Source organism: Canis aureus, chromosome 15, assembly GCF_053574225.1.
Source record: "Canis aureus isolate CA01 chromosome 15, VMU_Caureus_v.1.0, whole genome shotgun sequence".
NCBI classification, from domain to species: Eukaryota; Metazoa; Chordata; class Mammalia; order Carnivora; family Canidae; genus Canis; species Canis aureus.
Window position 1 is genome coordinate 30,223,283 of NC_135625.1, and position 16,404 is coordinate 30,239,686.

Genomic DNA, 16,404 nt, shown 5'->3' on the forward strand with positions numbered 1-16,404 from the left:
CCTCCTAGCCATCCTCCTCCTCCCCACCATCCTTCTGCTCACTGTCCTCCTCCTCTCCCCACCCTCCTCCTGCTCCCCACTCTCCTCTTCCTCCCTGGCCTCCTCCTCCTCCTACCGGCCTCCTCCTCCCCACTGTCCCCCTCCTCCCAGCATCCTCATGCTCCCCACCATCCTCCTACTCCCCGCCATATTCCTCCTCCCAGCCATATTCCTCCTCTCTGACCACCTCCTCCCCCACCCTCCTCCTGGTCCCCACTCTCCTTCTCCCCACAGTCCTCCTCCCCACCGTCCTCCTCCTCCCACCCTCCTGCTCTCTGCCATCCTCCTGCTCCCCGCCATCCTCCTCTTCCCCACCCTCCTCCTGCTCCCTGCCCTCCGCCAGTCCCAGCGATGACCGAATGCCTCCATTCTGTTTTTGCAGAGTGAGGATTCGGATGAGGACGAGCCTTGTGCAATAAGCGGCAAGTGGACCTTCCAGAGAGACAGCAAGAGGTGGTCACGGCTGGAGGAGTTTGATGTCTTTTCTTCAAAGCTGGACCCAGCCCCCGGGGCGCCCGCCGAGGCCCCCCTGAAGACCGCGGCGAGCCACGAAAGCATGCTGACGGAGCTCAGCGAGCGCCAGGAGGTGGCTTCGGTCCTCAGCCTCAGCAGCACCGGCAGTCTCCCCGTGCACGCGCCCCACGCGGGGGACGCGGCAACGCCCCGGACCAACTCGGTCATCAGCGTCTGCTCCTCCGGCCACTTCGTGGGCAACGACGACTCCTTCTGCAGCCTGCCCTCTCCCAAGGAACTGTCCAGCTTCAGCTTCAGCATGAAAGGCCAAGAGAAGAACGCCAAGTCCAAGACGCGCAGCCTGCTGAAGCGCATGGAGAGCCTGAAGCTCAGGGGCTCGCCCCACAGCAAGCACAAGGCGCCTTCCAAGCTGGGGCTGATCATCAGCGGGCCCATCCTGCAGGAGGGGATGGACGAGGAGAAGCTGAAGCAGCTCAACTGTGTGGAGATCTCCGCGCTCAACGGCAACCGCATCAACGTGCCGGCCGTGCGCAAGCGGAGCGTCTCCAACTCCACGCAGACCAGCAGCAGCAGCAGCCAGTCGGAGACCAGCAGCGCCGTGAGCACGCCCAGCCCGGTCACCAGGACTCGGAGCCTCAGTGCCTGCAATAAGCGGGTGGGCATGTACTTAGAGGGCTTTGACCCGTTCAATCAGTCCACATTCAACAACGTTATGGAGCAGAACTGTAAGAACCGCGAGAGCTACCCAGAGGACACAGTGTTCTACATCCCAGAAGATCACAAGCCTGGCACTTTCCCCAAGGCCCTCTCCAATGGCAGTTTCCCTCCCTCAGGGAATAACAGCTCTGTCAACTGGAGGACTGGAAGCTTCCACGGCCCCGGCCACATCAGCCTGAGGAGGGAAAACAGCAGTGACAGCCCCAAGGAGCTCAAGAGGCGCAATTCCTCCAGTTCCATGAGCAGCCGCCTGAGTATCTATGACAACGTGCCAGGCTCCATCCTCTATTCCAGTTCAGGGGACCTGGCCGACCTGGAGAACGAGGACATCTTCCCCGAGCTGGATGACATCCTCTACCATGTGAAGGGGATGCAAAGGATAGTCAACCAGTGGTCCGAGAAGTTTTCAGACGAGGGGGACTCTGACTCAGCCCTGGACTCGGTCTCTCCATGCCCCTCCTCTCCCAAACAGATACACCTGGATGTGGACAACGACCGAGCCACGCCCAGTGACCTGGACAGTACGGGCAACTCACTGAATGAACCCGAAGAGCCCTCAGACATCCCGGAGAGGAGGGATTCTGGGGTTGGGGCCTCCCTGACAAGGTCCAACAGGTGAGCACTTTGCTTCTGTCTGGAGATAGGGGAAGGAGACCAGGAAAGGGACTGCTTCTGCTCTTGGGGGTGGGTAGGGGGGTGGAATGGGTCACATCTGGCATTCATAGCCCTGTGGGTCCCAAAGAAAAGTGATAGACCAGAAGATCCCAACATCCAAAACCATGGATATTGTTTCTGGGTATAGAGTTTCAGTTTGGGAAGAGGAGGTAGGTCTTATGGATGATTGGTGGTGATGGTTGCACAAGGGGGTGGGGGTACTTAATGCCCCTGAGCTGTACACTTAGCAGCAGTTAAGATGATCATGTATATAATGTGTATTTTACCACAGCGGGGGGAGGAAAAGAATGGAATGAAAGTTGAGTCCTCTCTGTTCCAGTGAGCAGCCACTGCTGATTTTGCATCTACCTGTTGAAAAGTCCTTGTACTCACTCCCTCCCCTGCTCTTCTCCTGCAGGCACAGGCTGAGATGGCACAGTTTCCAGAGCTCCCATCGGCCGAGCTTAAACTCTGTATCCCTGCAGATCAACTGCCAGTCTGTGGCCCAGATGAACCTGCTGCAGAAATACTCGCTCCTAAAGTTAACTGCCCTGCTGGAGAAATACACACCCTCTAATAAGCATGGTTTTAGCTGGTAAGGATTTACTGTGCTCAGTAAGCTATTGGCAATAGTTTGGGTCCCCTCCTTGATGCTGTTCCAATACTGGGTATATGACAGTTCTATCCTTTATTATACCTTTAGACTATCATCCTGATGTAATTTCTGCATTCTTGAGGCTATATTTGATACTGCTCAAGCTAGTCTAACTTTAGGAAATAAGCAAGGGGATTGGTTGAGTGAGTTTCAGCTCTCAGGTATCAAATTGCTGGTTGTTGGTGTAAAAATCCATTGCTGTTCCATCACACTGTTTAGAGGCCTCCTTCCCAATGTTAGACAAAGCCCACCAGGGGCGCCTGGGTGATTCAGTCAGTTAAGCATCTGACTCTTGATTTTGGCTCAGGTCATGATCTCCAGTTTGTGAGATTGAGCCCTACATTGGGTTCTGCACTCAACAGGGAGACTGCTTGAGATTCTCTTTCCCTCTCCCTCTGCTCTCCCTCGCACTCTCTTTCTCTCTCTCTCTCTCTCTCTCAAATAAATCAGGAAGGAAGGAGTGAAGGAAGGAAGGAAGGAAGGAAGGAAGGAAGGAAGGAAGGAAAAAAGCTAGGTAAATATATGTACAGTATCCAATCATACTTATGGAAGGAAGGAAAGAAAAATTTTGTTCAGATCATAGGATGTTGAGACCAACTTTGACATGTCTGATGTACAGTCCTGGCCTTACAATGCTCTTTCTATATGCTTTTAAAAATCATTTTTGATGTAAATATTTGTAAATATTTGAAGCATCACTCAAAAAATCTACCTGTCCTAGAAAATTGAAGTTATGTTATTTCTAAAAAAAGGCTCTCAGAGTGTGAATAATAAATATAAGGGAATTCACTGTTGTAAATTTTTTTTTTAAGATTTTATTTATTCATGAGAGACACAGAGAGAGAGGCAGAGACAGGCAGAGGGAGAGGCAGACTCCCTGTGGGGAGCCCGATGCGGGACTCCATCCCAGAACCCTGGGATCAACACCTGAGCCTAAGGCAGATGCTCAACCATTGAGCCACCCAGCTGCCCCTGCTCTATGTATTGTAGGCTAAAATATACACTAAGGTAAAATTCATCAGATGAACTGTCCATAATTACTTTAAAAGATACGGCTCTTGGTGTGTATAACATGAGCTGGAGACCATTAGGCTGGATGGGTCACGGATGTGACCTAATGTGTGCGTATCTTACTTTTTCTGCTGTCAGTGCAAAGCAGAGAACTATCTCCAGATTGACATCCAAGTGCATTTCACAGTGTCAGCAGGCTATCCTTAAGCCTTTCACTCATATGAGTGTTTCATCCCAGTTGCACAACCTCTGCTTTTAAAAAAAAAAAAAAAAAGATTTTATTTATTTATTCATGAGAAACAGAGGGGGGGAGCAGAGACACAGGCAGAGGGAGAAGAAGGCTCCATGCAGGGAGCCCGATGTGGGACTCGATCCTGGGTCTCTAGGATCACGCCCTGAGCTGAAGGCAGTTGCTAAACCACTGAGCAACCCAGGGATCCCCACAACCTCTGCTTTTTAGTACAAATCAAAGAAGCAGGCTGTTTCCTTAGTGGCACTCTGGAGCAAACCAGAGGTGCCCAGGAGAGTCGGCAAAGCAGCGGAAATGTTCTTTTTCTCTCCAGCTCCCCCTCTCCTCAGGACTCTATGAGTTTAACTTCAGCATCAAAGCACCTCCCGTTCAAAGGCTGTTATTATGTGAGCCTTGCTAAATACAGAAGTTGTTTGTTCTGAATGACAGAAATAAGTATTGACCGGTTTATCCCCACATGCTTCGGATTCTCGGTGGAGATCGTAATGTGTTCTTTGCACATTCCGCCGCTGGGCTTTTCTCCCCCCTCGACAAAGCGAGTATTATGCACACTCATAGCCATGATACCATATACTTAACTGTATGGAAATACACATTTGGCTCTGCACTTCAGTCTTACCTTTCGTAGAGCTATAAACAGTAACGTGTCGTGGCTGCTGGTGAGCGCTCAGAAGTCAAAGCAGGCTATCTTCTGCAGTGTTCCTCTGTGCTGAGAGTCATATTTTCCCTGCTGGCTATTTAAAAGTGCATATTTTACATTCTCATTTCGAAGTTGCCCACCCCCTTCCCACCAAAACCCTCAAGAATCTGAAAGTCCGTAATACTTCTTGAGTTTTGGTCAGTTTTTCCAGTGAGTCAAAACCAAATGTAAAAGCCTCACATTGTGGGATCCATGGAACAGGAGAGAGATTCTACACAAAGTTATTTTCCTGTTTGGCCTCGCCCTTTCTTGTCCCATTTAGAGAGGTCACTTGTAGAGCTGAAATTTCTGCCTGACAGCATTAAATGCATGACATTGGTTTCCTGCTGTTCCACATACTGCTGGGGCTGGACCTGGTTTTAGGACTCCAGGGAGCCTGGGGTAGGCTCACAAAACCTTCATTGTTCTTTTCCATCTTCTTTTAGAAACCTAAAGATGTTATGCTCTCCAGGGTCATCAGCAGGAGAATTTATTTTGACTTCAGGTCATTAGCTTGGCCCCCCTCTGTTGAGCCTTGGAGTTGGTTCTCATTATGTTGTACCAACATCATGTATTTTCTGTTTTCTCATCCAGCATTACACAATTCTTTTATACCCTAAATACTTTGAATCTCATCAAAAACTTAGAAATCATTCTTATCTATTTACAGGACAAGTGGGAACATGTTTTTCAAATTCTGTCCAAAGTGCCTAAGTAGGATCTTGAATGTTGTTCCTTCCAATGCTGCCATTTTGTTAGGAAGCCCAACAGCTCCCTTAAGAATATAGACTCAGTTCTCAGAGTTAATAGTGGAAGGAGAATCCCCAATAGAGAAAATGTTACTGGGCTTCGGAGCCCCAACTCTCAGAACATCCAGAATAGCACTGTCCTATGGAACTGTCTGTAATGGTGTATATGTTCTATATTTGCTCATATGGTAGCTACTAGAGTGCTTGAACTATGACTAACACAAATTTATAATTTTATTTAACTTAAATAGCCACCTTACCAGCACAGATCTAAAGCCCACAGGGTTTACCTACAAAGATGGATAAGAGTATACAGACAAATAAACATCCTTCCCATCCCCCACCCTACTATTCATTAAATAGGGCTGTGCCCAAGTTCATGAAAAGGATCAAGGTTCCAGACTACAAGGACCGGAATGTATTCGGGGTCCCTCTGACAGTCAATGTGCAGCGCACAGGACAGCCCCTGCCCCAGAGCATTCAGCAGGCCATGCGCTACCTCCGCAACCACTGTTTGGATCAGGTGAGAACCGCTGCTTGCAGGTCCCACCAAATTGTGAGACCTCAGATTCATGCCTCTTTTTATAATTTTGTAGAAAATGTTGCTTCTATCCTGAAAATGTCTTTCTTCTGACAGGTTGGGCTCTTCAGAAAATCAGGCGTCAAATCCCGAATTCAGGCTCTGCGCCAGATGAATGAAAGTGCCATAGATTGTGTCAACTATGAGGGACAATCTGCTTATGATGTAGCAGACATGTTGAAGCAGTATTTTCGAGACCTTCCTGAGCCGCTAATGACGAACAAACTCTCAGAAACCTTTCTGCAGATCTACCAGTGTAAGTGTTCTTTGATCTTAACATCATTGGCCTTGGGAAAAAGTGGGACCAGCTGAAACCTGTGGCTTCCTTTAATGCCATTCGTTTGGACCCATGCGATGACCTCTTGGAAACATAAGTCCTCAGTTTCTTCCTTTTCTCCATGCTTGTGAAACAGGTTTCTGTATACCTGTTGAATAACGCAAAAATAAACTTCCCTTATCATCATTCTCTAATTACTAGAGGAATTACACATGTGTACATTCTTTTTTGGAGAGTGGAGGTTCCAGAGGGAGAGAGAAAGAATCGTAAGCTGGCTCCATGACCAGCATGGAACCTGAGATGTGGGGCTCCCATCTCCAGTCCCTGAGATCATGACCTGAGCTGAAGTCAAGAGCCGGATGCTTAACCAACCAACTGAGCCACCCAGGCGCCCGCACATTCCTACCTTCTGATCCAGGCTCTTGCTCTGTTGTTTGCTTCTAGAACAGTGATCTAAGATGCTTAGAAGAGCAGATACCTTCTCTCTAGCACGGCCTGTTGTGTTTAAAACTTCACAGGTGTCTGTGTGTTTTATCTTGCTGTGAAATGAATAAATAATCTTTTTCTGTTATTCATCTCAGCTTCTGCCAGAAATACTTGGGAAAACAATACTCATGCCCTTCTCACTTTTAAGTAAAGCTTCAAGCAAACAGTTGTCTAAATTAATGATCAAGATCAGGATTATAGCTTTTACAGCCCCATGTTTTTCTTGGCTCAGCGTGGTGTTACAGAAGTGTAATATAAAAGCAGCTTCTCTCTGTGCTCAAATTGTCTTTAAACCAGCGCAATGGACTGTATTTTATGAGAAATGGAGCTGGTCTGGATTATTTCATTATTTGTTTCATCCTTTCAGATTTTATGAAAACACAGGTCACATTTTCCCCACTACGGTATTTGTTAGGTATTGTAACCATGGAGCTGTTTTAATCGGTTTGTCCTATGGAGCTGCACTTGGGTGACTTGATTTTTCCACCACATGCCTCTTAAAAGACAGATTTGCCTCGTAAAGGAGGCCCGAAGGTTGAGCCCAGCATTTTCTGCATGTATGTTATTTTACTGGCTTATTTCTCAAGCATATATTTTTATAATAGTCTCTCAGCATGCTTTCCAAAACTTCAAGAAATTCCTAGTAAAAATATCTGTTGTTTCAATTGAATATTTTAGCAGCTTCCTTTCTGCATTTTACGAATAAGCAGATCTGTTAGAATTATGGAAAGTCCCCAGAGATACTGAACATCTTGTGTAAAGCTTAAGAAAGTTTTTATGCCTTTGTACATATTTTAATTAAGATAGTATCTGACACTGATCAAGGTATAAACATGTATAATGTTTTCAGTCATTGAAAATGGTAAACGGGGGATTTCTAAAAAAAATACTTAGGAAAGAAAAACGAATTCTGCATCATATCTGCAGTTGCAGTCCGAGGTGGATTTAGGAGGATATTGGCATGGTGGGTGTTGAAACATTTTTACCTCCTCCACAGGCAGGAAATACTTGAGGGTAGTGACGCTGGTGGCGGTCCCTAATTTCTTCCATATTAACCTCAAGTACACTTTCTGCAAGTGCTTGTTCAGTACTGGGTTGAGGTCGCTGGGGCTGGGTGTTTGCTTTGGGACGTTTCCTCACAATGTGCATGGAAAAGCACTGAGTTGATGGGGGAAATGCTCGTGTTGTACAGGTGTGCCCAAGGACCAGCGCCTGCAGGCCATGAAGGCCGCCATTATGCTCCTGCCTGATGAGAACCGAGAGGTCCTACAGACACTTCTTTATTTCTTGAGCGATGTCACAGCAGCCGTAAAAGAAAACCAGATGACTCCCACCAACCTGGCCGTGTGCTTAGCACCTTCCCTTTTCCATCTCAACACCCTGAAGAGAGAGAATTCTTCTCCAAGGTACGGGTCAGACGAGGTGTGCATGTGTGTGCTCCGTTCTTCAGACCTTGGCGTCACGGTTGTCCCTCTTTTTTTCTTGGATTCACACCTGAGTTAAGCAAAAAGAAGTCTGCCTCCTTCCTTAACACCACCCTGGGACTTTGCTCCTTTCTTCTCACCCCTGGGGGTGTGACTTTGTAGACAATCTAGTGGCAACCACGTTTTGAGGGAGAGAGTTGAATATGTGCTTTACCTTGGCAAGTGTTTGCCTTTGTCCTCCCCAGCACCCTCCATGACATTGCCATCAAACCTTCTGCCAGCCCAAAATCATGCAGATTTTCTGCCCTAAAAAACAGGGTGGGAATAAGGAATAAGTTCCTTGCTGTCCTGGCTTCTGCAGGGCCAGGGAAGCCAAGCCCCCAGCCTGTGCCAGAAGTCATAAGGTAGTCAGTCAGCTGGCTGTAAGAGAAGTAAGGATAACGTTGAGCCTCAAAGCTCGGACCTGGCCTAAGCCAATTGTGTGCAAAGTTTCTCCTTGGATGTATACAAGCTGGGAGTGGCTGAAGAAGTCACAGGGCCTGGAAATATCAAAGGCTGATATTTGTTCAGCACTCATTCTGACCCAACCACAGGACTACGCCCTTGACATTCATTCTCTCATTTAATCCTCCTAACAATCACAGGAGGTGAAGATCCTGGCAGGAAAGTGAGACTGGAGAGAGGGTCCGTTTAATAAGTAACTTGCCCACCTCTGACCAGGGGAAAATGGCAGGGCCAGTTGGGGCTTACTGATGAGAGCATTTCACAGACGCTTACTGTAAGAGCCTCACAGCAGAGTAGTTAAGAAAGGAGCTACTAACTGGACTTAACCCCATGCATCAGACCCACCCAGCTGATTCATTTGCTGGGCTCAAATATTCCTTAGCTACAGGCCAAGGCCTATGGTGCTAGTTGAAGTTGGCTTTGCTTCTGAAGGCCCTACAATACTTGAAATATCTTCTAATCTAGTACTCTGTGAACTGAGGCATTCCAACTTCAATAGGACGGGTGCTTGAGATGACCAAAGAGAGAGATCAGATAAGATTAAGACAAAACCTCTAAGAGACAATAGATGGTCCCCTCACCTTCAGGAGGGGATTTTATTTAAACTGTGAAGAATAGTGACACTATTTACCATGACATACAGTGCCTCCTCTGCACGCACCCCCTGGAAGCTGCCTTTCTTTCATCCCACCAACGTAGATATACCTTCCAAGCTGCCCTATTTAAATAGGAACCTGTTTTACGTGATGGCTTTAAATAGCCTCCATCTGAAAACAGTCCCTTTCGTGGTTTTTGTGCTTTGCTGATAAAACTGAGGAATTTTACTGACCAACATAAAGCTCTCCTGAACCTCTTAGTAACAAATAGGCTCCGGTAAAATAGATTTTTTTTCTTTCTCTCCTTTGGATTTCCTACAATAAAACATTAATTAAAAACATATAAATATTTGAATCTTTTCCCCTCTGTTATTTCTTCTGCCTAGGGTAATGCAAAGAAAACAAAGTTTGGGCAAACCAGATCAGAAAGATTTGAATGAAAACCTTGCTGCCACTCAGGGTCTGGCCCATATGATTGCTGAATGCAAGAAGCTTTTCCAGGTAAGGAGTTGGGGAACTTTGTCATTTGTTAAGGATAATGTAAATAACTGGGACAAAAATCTTAGGCACATGTGCTTGTTCACATGATACCAAAAGATCTTTCCACAGCTGGAGATTATATACATAGCTCGTGAATGTCTTTTTTTTCCTTTTCTAAGAACATCGTATTTATTTATAATGTATAAGTGCATAAGAGTTACTGTGTTGAGTGACATTTGCCTATCTCCATATCCCTGTACTTAAAAAGCAAAAGTGACAAATTCTCTGAAATAAATTCTGTATCTGAGAAGCCTGTCCTCATCCACGTAAGCCCTATGTTAGTCATTTACCCTTCTCCTGCGACTTTCCAAGGAGAATACCTGACATGAGGACAGGCTCATTTAGATACTTTGAAGGTGATCTCTTTGTATCTTCATGATACCAGGTGAGATCGGCAGGCCCACTCCTCTGTCTACTAGAAGCTAGAAGCAGAGTAGTTGGAGTGCTCGCACTGCCCTGAGAACCCAGTATCTGGCCCCTGTGCTGTGACTTCCACTGATGAGCACACTCACCTCATTTTTGTTTCTTGTTTCCCCAACAGGTTCCTGAGGAAATGAGTCGATGTCGGAATTCCTACACGGAACAGGAGCTGAAGCCCCTCACTCTAGAAGCATTAGGACGCCTGCGTAATGATGAGTCTGCTGACTACCAGCACTTCCTCCAGGACTGTGTGGATAGCCTGTTTAAAGAGGTCAAGGAGAAGTTTAAAGGCTGGGTCAGCTACTCTACATCGGAGCAAGCTGAGCTGTCCTACAAGAAGGTAAGTCTTGTCCCTGTGGTCAGCCGACTCAGTTCCCATGGTCAGGATTCAGGTTCATCAGAGGTGAGACCCTGTGGCAACATAGTTTCCCACAGGGATCTGTCACCTTCCCTTTGTTCCTTGTAGACCTGGGCAGCCAGATGATTCAGTTCCCCAGTTAAAAGTGGAAGCCAGTTCAGCAAGGAATAATCACCTCATGCCAGTTGTAGGGATCAGACCATCTAATGAAATCCTTTAGTTCCACAGAATCCCACTATACTTCCCTGGAATGTTTTACGAGAGGTATTGGCTTTAGGACATTTTATAACATGCTTAGATTTTTCCATAATTTGACCAGAATCCCCTTATGTCTCCTCTAATCTCAGCCATTCTTCTCTTGGCCCTTTAATAAGTGAGGATTACTTGGGAGAAATGAACTTGTTAGGATTAAAAGCCCCTTGAGGACAGGGACGTCTTTGTGCTTTGCTGATAAAGCTTAGCTTGATAGTATTGCTTGATCCTGTCTTTACCACCTTGAAAAAAAATAAACAAGGCAGCCCTGGTGGCTCAGCAGTTTAGTGCCTGCCTTCAGCCCAGGGTGTGATCCTGGAGACCCCGGATTGAGTCCCATGTCAGGCTCCCTGCATGGAGCCTGCTTCTCCCTCTGCCTGTGTCTCTGCCTCTCTCTGTGTGTCTCTCATGAATAAATAAATAAAACTTTTAAAATAAACAAACAAATAAATAAATAAACAGAGCATCTGGATGGCCATGCAGGCTTTAAGATGCAGATAAATGATCTTCCTTTATTGCATTGACCCTTACATGGGTCCCAAGAAAATAGATGTTCGTAATTTTGACCAGAAAATTGGTCAAAAGGCTGTCTAGCCTGTTCTTGAATATATTTGGGGACACCAGCATATAGGTAATAATTAGCCTCTAAACACATGACCATAAATACAGCTGGCAATTTGCCTTCAAAATATATTTGTGAATTGTCTGGGCACTGAAAAATATATCCTCTTTTCAGGTGAGCGAAGGACCACCTCTGAGGCTTTGGCGGTCGACCATTGAAGTCCCTGCAATGCCTGAGGAAATCCTAAAGCGCCTACTTAAAGAGCAGCACCTCTGGGATGTAGACCTGTTAGATTCAAAAGTGATTGAAATTCTAGACAGCCAAACTGAAATCTACCAGTATGTCCAAAACAGTATGGCGCCCCATCCCGCTCGGGACTACGTTGTTTTGAGGTGAGAGCTTCCAAATGGATTAACAGTAGCAAGGATGAGCCTGCTATCACTGAATGTGCCAAGATAGTAAAATTATGTAAAATAGAAGGTATGCCTCTGACATAATATCGAACCCTTCCAAATAGGGAAAACATATCTCTGTATATTCCAGCAGTGTGTTCATCCCTGAAAATAGTTTGAACGCTTTTGGAATCAAACTCAGAAATTGAAGCACACTTGGGACATCAGAGTGGCTCAGTTTGTTAAGCATCCGGCTTGATTTTGACTCAGGTCATGATCTCCAGGTCAAGAGATCGAGCCCCACCTCAGGCTCTGTGCTCAATGCAGAGCCTGCTTGTTCCTCTTCCTCTGCATTATTCCTGCTCATGCTCTCTTATGCTCTTTCAAATAAATAAATAAAAACTTTTTTAAAGATTTAAGAAAATAAAGAATTAGAGGCACATCCAATTGAATATGCTTGTCGGTAGCAGATTCTTGCCCCTTCTAGGACAGTTTTTCTTGCTAGAAACAGCTAGTGAATGCATAAACCAGGAAATAACATTTAAGTCCCAAGTGAGCTGTGGTTAAAGCTGAACTATATGTAATTCATAAATACTCTGGAGACATTATTGAAAGAGGAATTCCAAAAATCTTTGAGGAAATGGCACATCATTAGTCCAGAGCTTTCCAACAGAGCAATACTCAACTGGATGTCTATGTGCTATAATACATTTGTGAAAGGTAAAAATGGTTTTCATTCACCCTTGGTACTAGTTCTCTTTCAAAGAACTGATGTGTGAATATATCCCCACTCTAATGGCTCTGGATGGAGTTGCTTGTCATTCAAGAGCCCTTGGACAATAGTTCAGAAGATGCCATCTATCCAGGACTGGGTCACACAGGAGAGGAACTCATCCTGCCCCTCAGCTGTCTCTTCTGACAGCAGGACCCATTTGAAACTTGGCTTCCAGGAAATTCCATCCTTTGCCTCTGGTTTTGTTTCTACAGAACATGGAGGACTAATTTACCAAAGGGGGCATGTGCCCTTTTACTCACCTCTGTGGATCACGACCGGGCACCTGTGGTGGGGGTGAGAGTCAATGTGCTCCTCTCCAGGTATCTGATCGAACCCTGTGGATCAGGGAAATCTAAACTCACCTACATGTGCAGAGCTGACTTAAGGTAGGTTCTGATTCTGATTTTTTGCCGTGGTGAGGGGTCATGAAGAAGATGAGACTTTTTGTCTGATACAGAGAATGGCCTAAATGAACACATCATTGTATCTTGTCTGCTCTCTAAAGAGCAGTCTTTATAAAGGAACACCTTCATGTTTCTTGGTACTGTGGAAATTGCTTCCTAATTCTGATCCCTTAGAGAAAGTGGCACTAAAGCAATATGAATGTACTGCTCCTGCCGTGAGTTCATAGCCATAGGAAATGAGAGTTTGAGCTAGCCAAGTGGACGATTCACATTTTATAGTCAAAGGTATTTGAATATATAACATGCCCTTTTAGTAATTAATCAGGCCTGCACCCTGTGTCATTGATGAATGTGGGTTCATATCAGAAAACTCATGAAATTCAGTAGTATAGACAAAAACACGAACCTCTTCAAACTTTCCAAAGTGATTACATTCTCATTTGAAATCTTGGCATCTGGGTACATTTTCAACTCTCTATGTGATCTATCTTTGTTCTCTATGCTAAAGCTTTCCCTGAACAATGCACTCAAAATCTGAACTCAGTACAGTTTCCTTGAGAAACTTCGCATTCCAGACATATAATGGATGTGCCACGAGGTTACCTGGGAATAATTGGAGTAATAGTCTTTACTTCCATGGCTTCTGGATCAAGAAATGAAAGTGTCTTCAGAACCCTCTCCGGCTTATTGCAGTGCTTTCCAATCTAAAGAACCCCTCCTGCTTTTCCTTTCCATTGTAGGGGCCACATGCCAGAGTGGTACACAAAATCTTTCGGACATCTGTGTGCAGCTGAAGTTGTGAAGATCCGAGACTCTTTCAGCAATCAGAACACCGAAACCAAAGACACCAAATCTAGGTGATTCCTGAAGCTAAGCGGCCACATCTGCCATCTGGATGTTTGTTTCTGGAAGCCCATGCCGGTCCTTGAAAGAGTGGATTCTGAGTCTAGTCCTGAAACAAAGAAAACTAATTTAGAGTGTGGGGATCAACTAGCAATTGAAGACGTTTTTAAAGCTGCTTCCTGTTTGTTGAAGGTCTAGATTTTAGGCCTTGACTGGAATATATAAGACTGTGCACGAAAAAAAAAAAAAAAAAAAAGTATTCTTATTCAAATTGCTTCTGAGAAGCAAAGCTATAAATACATTACAGAAAATAATGAAGATACTTCATTCTCTTGTGATACTGGTGTATGTGTACCTATGTCATTTTATTTGCAGCGTGTTGAGGGACTGTGTATCCACTGGAATAGTTGGTACTCTTTGACCTGTTTCTCACTGAGATGAGCAAAGAAAGGTTTGCACAGAGGAGTGTGTGTATGTGTGTTTGTTGCTGGTTGAATGGCATAGTTGTATAAGTTGGAACGCAGTGTCTGGCACACTGAGACGCCTCCAAGAAGGATTTTGATGCGTCAGGTTCAGTTTAACCTGGGATATCTGACTGCCCATGGACCCATCCAGAAAGGGGACCCAACATCCTTGTTCACTTATTTTTTTCCAAGTTATTAAGCACATTCCTTTTTTTTTTTAAACCAACCTCCTCTTTCCTTAAAAGTAATTGTAGTAGGTTGATTCCAACCCCTTCTCAAACACAGCATGTCGTTAGACCGGGTTGCAAATAGTGATATAGTTTTTAACCAGTATAGATTAGTTCAAGGAAGAAATCACCCACCCGCCCCCAGCCCTCACTAGCTCAGAAGCATAGTTTTATTTGGGGTTTTTGTGTCTGTTTTTTAAGTCAAGATGTAACAACTGAACACTCTAACATTTATTCCTGAATCAAGCCTCAGAACTTCTTACCTGTTGGAATTCTTTGCATTGTCGTGTTTATAACCAGAACTCTGGAAGACACACTGAAAACAGGAAACTATGTGTGTCCCAAGGAAATCCCTGTAAATTTAACCCAAGTATTAAAATTTGACAAGTGTTGATTGTTGTTATCCACAGTGTTTCTGGAAGCTGCACATACATAGTTGTTTGATTTGTCCTTTTCAGCAAATAGTTTTTCTGGTTTTGCAACTTTTTTCTTTTTTTTGCTTTTTTTTTCCCTACATTTCTTTTTCTTTTCCTTTATAATGATGCCCTTGGACTATATTTTAGTGGTAAAGAAAAATAGTTATCGTAGGAGAAAAAAAAAACAGAAAGCATCAGCAGAGTTTTTTGGAAGGGTAGGTGGTCTTTGTACAGGTTTTACTGTAACCCTAGAGATTGACTCAAGAGACAGTATTAGTGAATTTATTTTGTATGGATCAAAAAGTGAATAATGTATGAATGAGAGCTGTAAGAAGGATTTTTATTTTGTTATAATTTAGTTACCATTGTCAGTGTTATTTCAAAGGTTCTTTGAAGAATTTGCAGCAGAGGGAAGATTAGAGTTTTAAAATTTGAGTATTTTGGTTATCAGTGTTCCTCATGAAGATATACTTGTATATTCAATTTTAATAGCTTTCAGATTTGTAAGATTGTATGTTGTATATACCATTCTATTAAGATAAACATGTACACATGTCCACTGTGCTTTCAAATATAGATAAAGCATGATAAAAATTATTATTTAAAATATACTTGTATTTATACCTCAGATATTCTTTTGGGTTTTGTACCTCAAGGCTTTTTTTTTTCCTAATGTAAATACACTTTACATGAAAACAGTCTAAGTGAAAAAAAAAATAAATGAAGAGGTTTATAACTTGCTCTATATCTGTACAGAATATAATCCGTAAGTGCACTATTAAATGTTTAAAGGGAAAGGTCTGGCCTGCTTTCCTGTGTATTGCATCTCACTCCTACCCTTAAAACCATAGATTGCAAAGCATATCATTCTAGCATCAACTAAGATGAAAATCAGATTTGCTGAAGGAAAAATCGGACTGCAAATCATTCCAAGGCCAAACTGCCACTGAGCCACTCACTAAACAAACAGGAAACCCTGGTGAAGGTTCAGGAAGCATGGAGACTCTCTCCTAACAAAGGTCGTTGGGAAACGATGCTGAGAAAGTTAGAAGACTAAGGAGCCAACAAGAGAAAGATGCTCATAAGCAAAGCCAAGGTCACCATTTCATTCCACGAAAGGTCTCTTTCCCACCGTCCAGCTTTCCTGTGGAAAGGATTCCTTAAAGTTTGACAACCGAAGAATTCAAAGGATGTGAATGTTCCAAGAACTCTGTGTGAGTTACCTAGAGTGATATTGCCGCAACTCACTAATTGTGACTAATCACCTAGATTGTACGCTCTCTGAGGGCAGGGCTCTTCTCCTACACATCTTTATAATCCCTACAGCAGCTTTCCGTGTTTTGTACTTGTAGGCATCTAATAAATTTATTATTTGCTAAATGGAACTCATTGAATTAGTTTCTGTTATTTGAAAAAAGAAGAGAACCCAGGATGCCATCTGCTGGAAGCCCTCACTTCCGTGTATCACTGCCCGTTTTGAGATTGCAGACAGTGGACGTTGTTAAACCTAATGGAATCTTAAAAGTTTAAATTGGTGAAGACACATGGATGCTGTATATCTAAAGAGTTCTTTGTGATGGAGTTTCAATCGATCTTGTTTCTCAGAAACTGATACTCATTTTAGAAGAGATTTTATTTTGACTCACTCTGGGGATA

The 16,404-nt window shown here is 44.2% G+C and overlaps 1 protein-coding gene across 9 annotated transcripts in view; it reads left to right on the forward strand.

Annotated features, from left to right (window-relative positions):
* The window catches only part of DLC1 (DLC1 Rho GTPase activating protein), a 495,960-nt gene extending 479,827 nt beyond the window's left edge, over nt 1–16,133 (forward strand). For all 9 annotated transcript variants that reach the window (XM_077848958.1, XM_077848956.1, XM_077848957.1 and 6 more), the window contains 10 exons: nt 422–1,845; nt 2,303–2,479; nt 5,592–5,751; nt 5,866–6,064; nt 7,764–7,977; nt 9,482–9,596; nt 10,177–10,395; nt 11,402–11,619; nt 12,607–12,780; nt 13,539–16,133. In XM_077848958.1, coding sequence (XP_077705084.1) covers nt 422–1,845; nt 2,303–2,479; nt 5,592–5,751; nt 5,866–6,064; nt 7,764–7,977; nt 9,482–9,596; nt 10,177–10,395; nt 11,402–11,619; nt 12,607–12,780; nt 13,539–13,659 — 3,021 coding nt within the window. In that variant the 3' untranslated portion in view covers nt 13,660–16,133. The remainder of the gene's footprint in view (nt 1–421; nt 1,846–2,302; nt 2,480–5,591; nt 5,752–5,865; nt 6,065–7,763; nt 7,978–9,481; nt 9,597–10,176; nt 10,396–11,401; nt 11,620–12,606; nt 12,781–13,538) is intronic.
* Nucleotides 16,134–16,404: the final 271 nt, after the last annotated feature.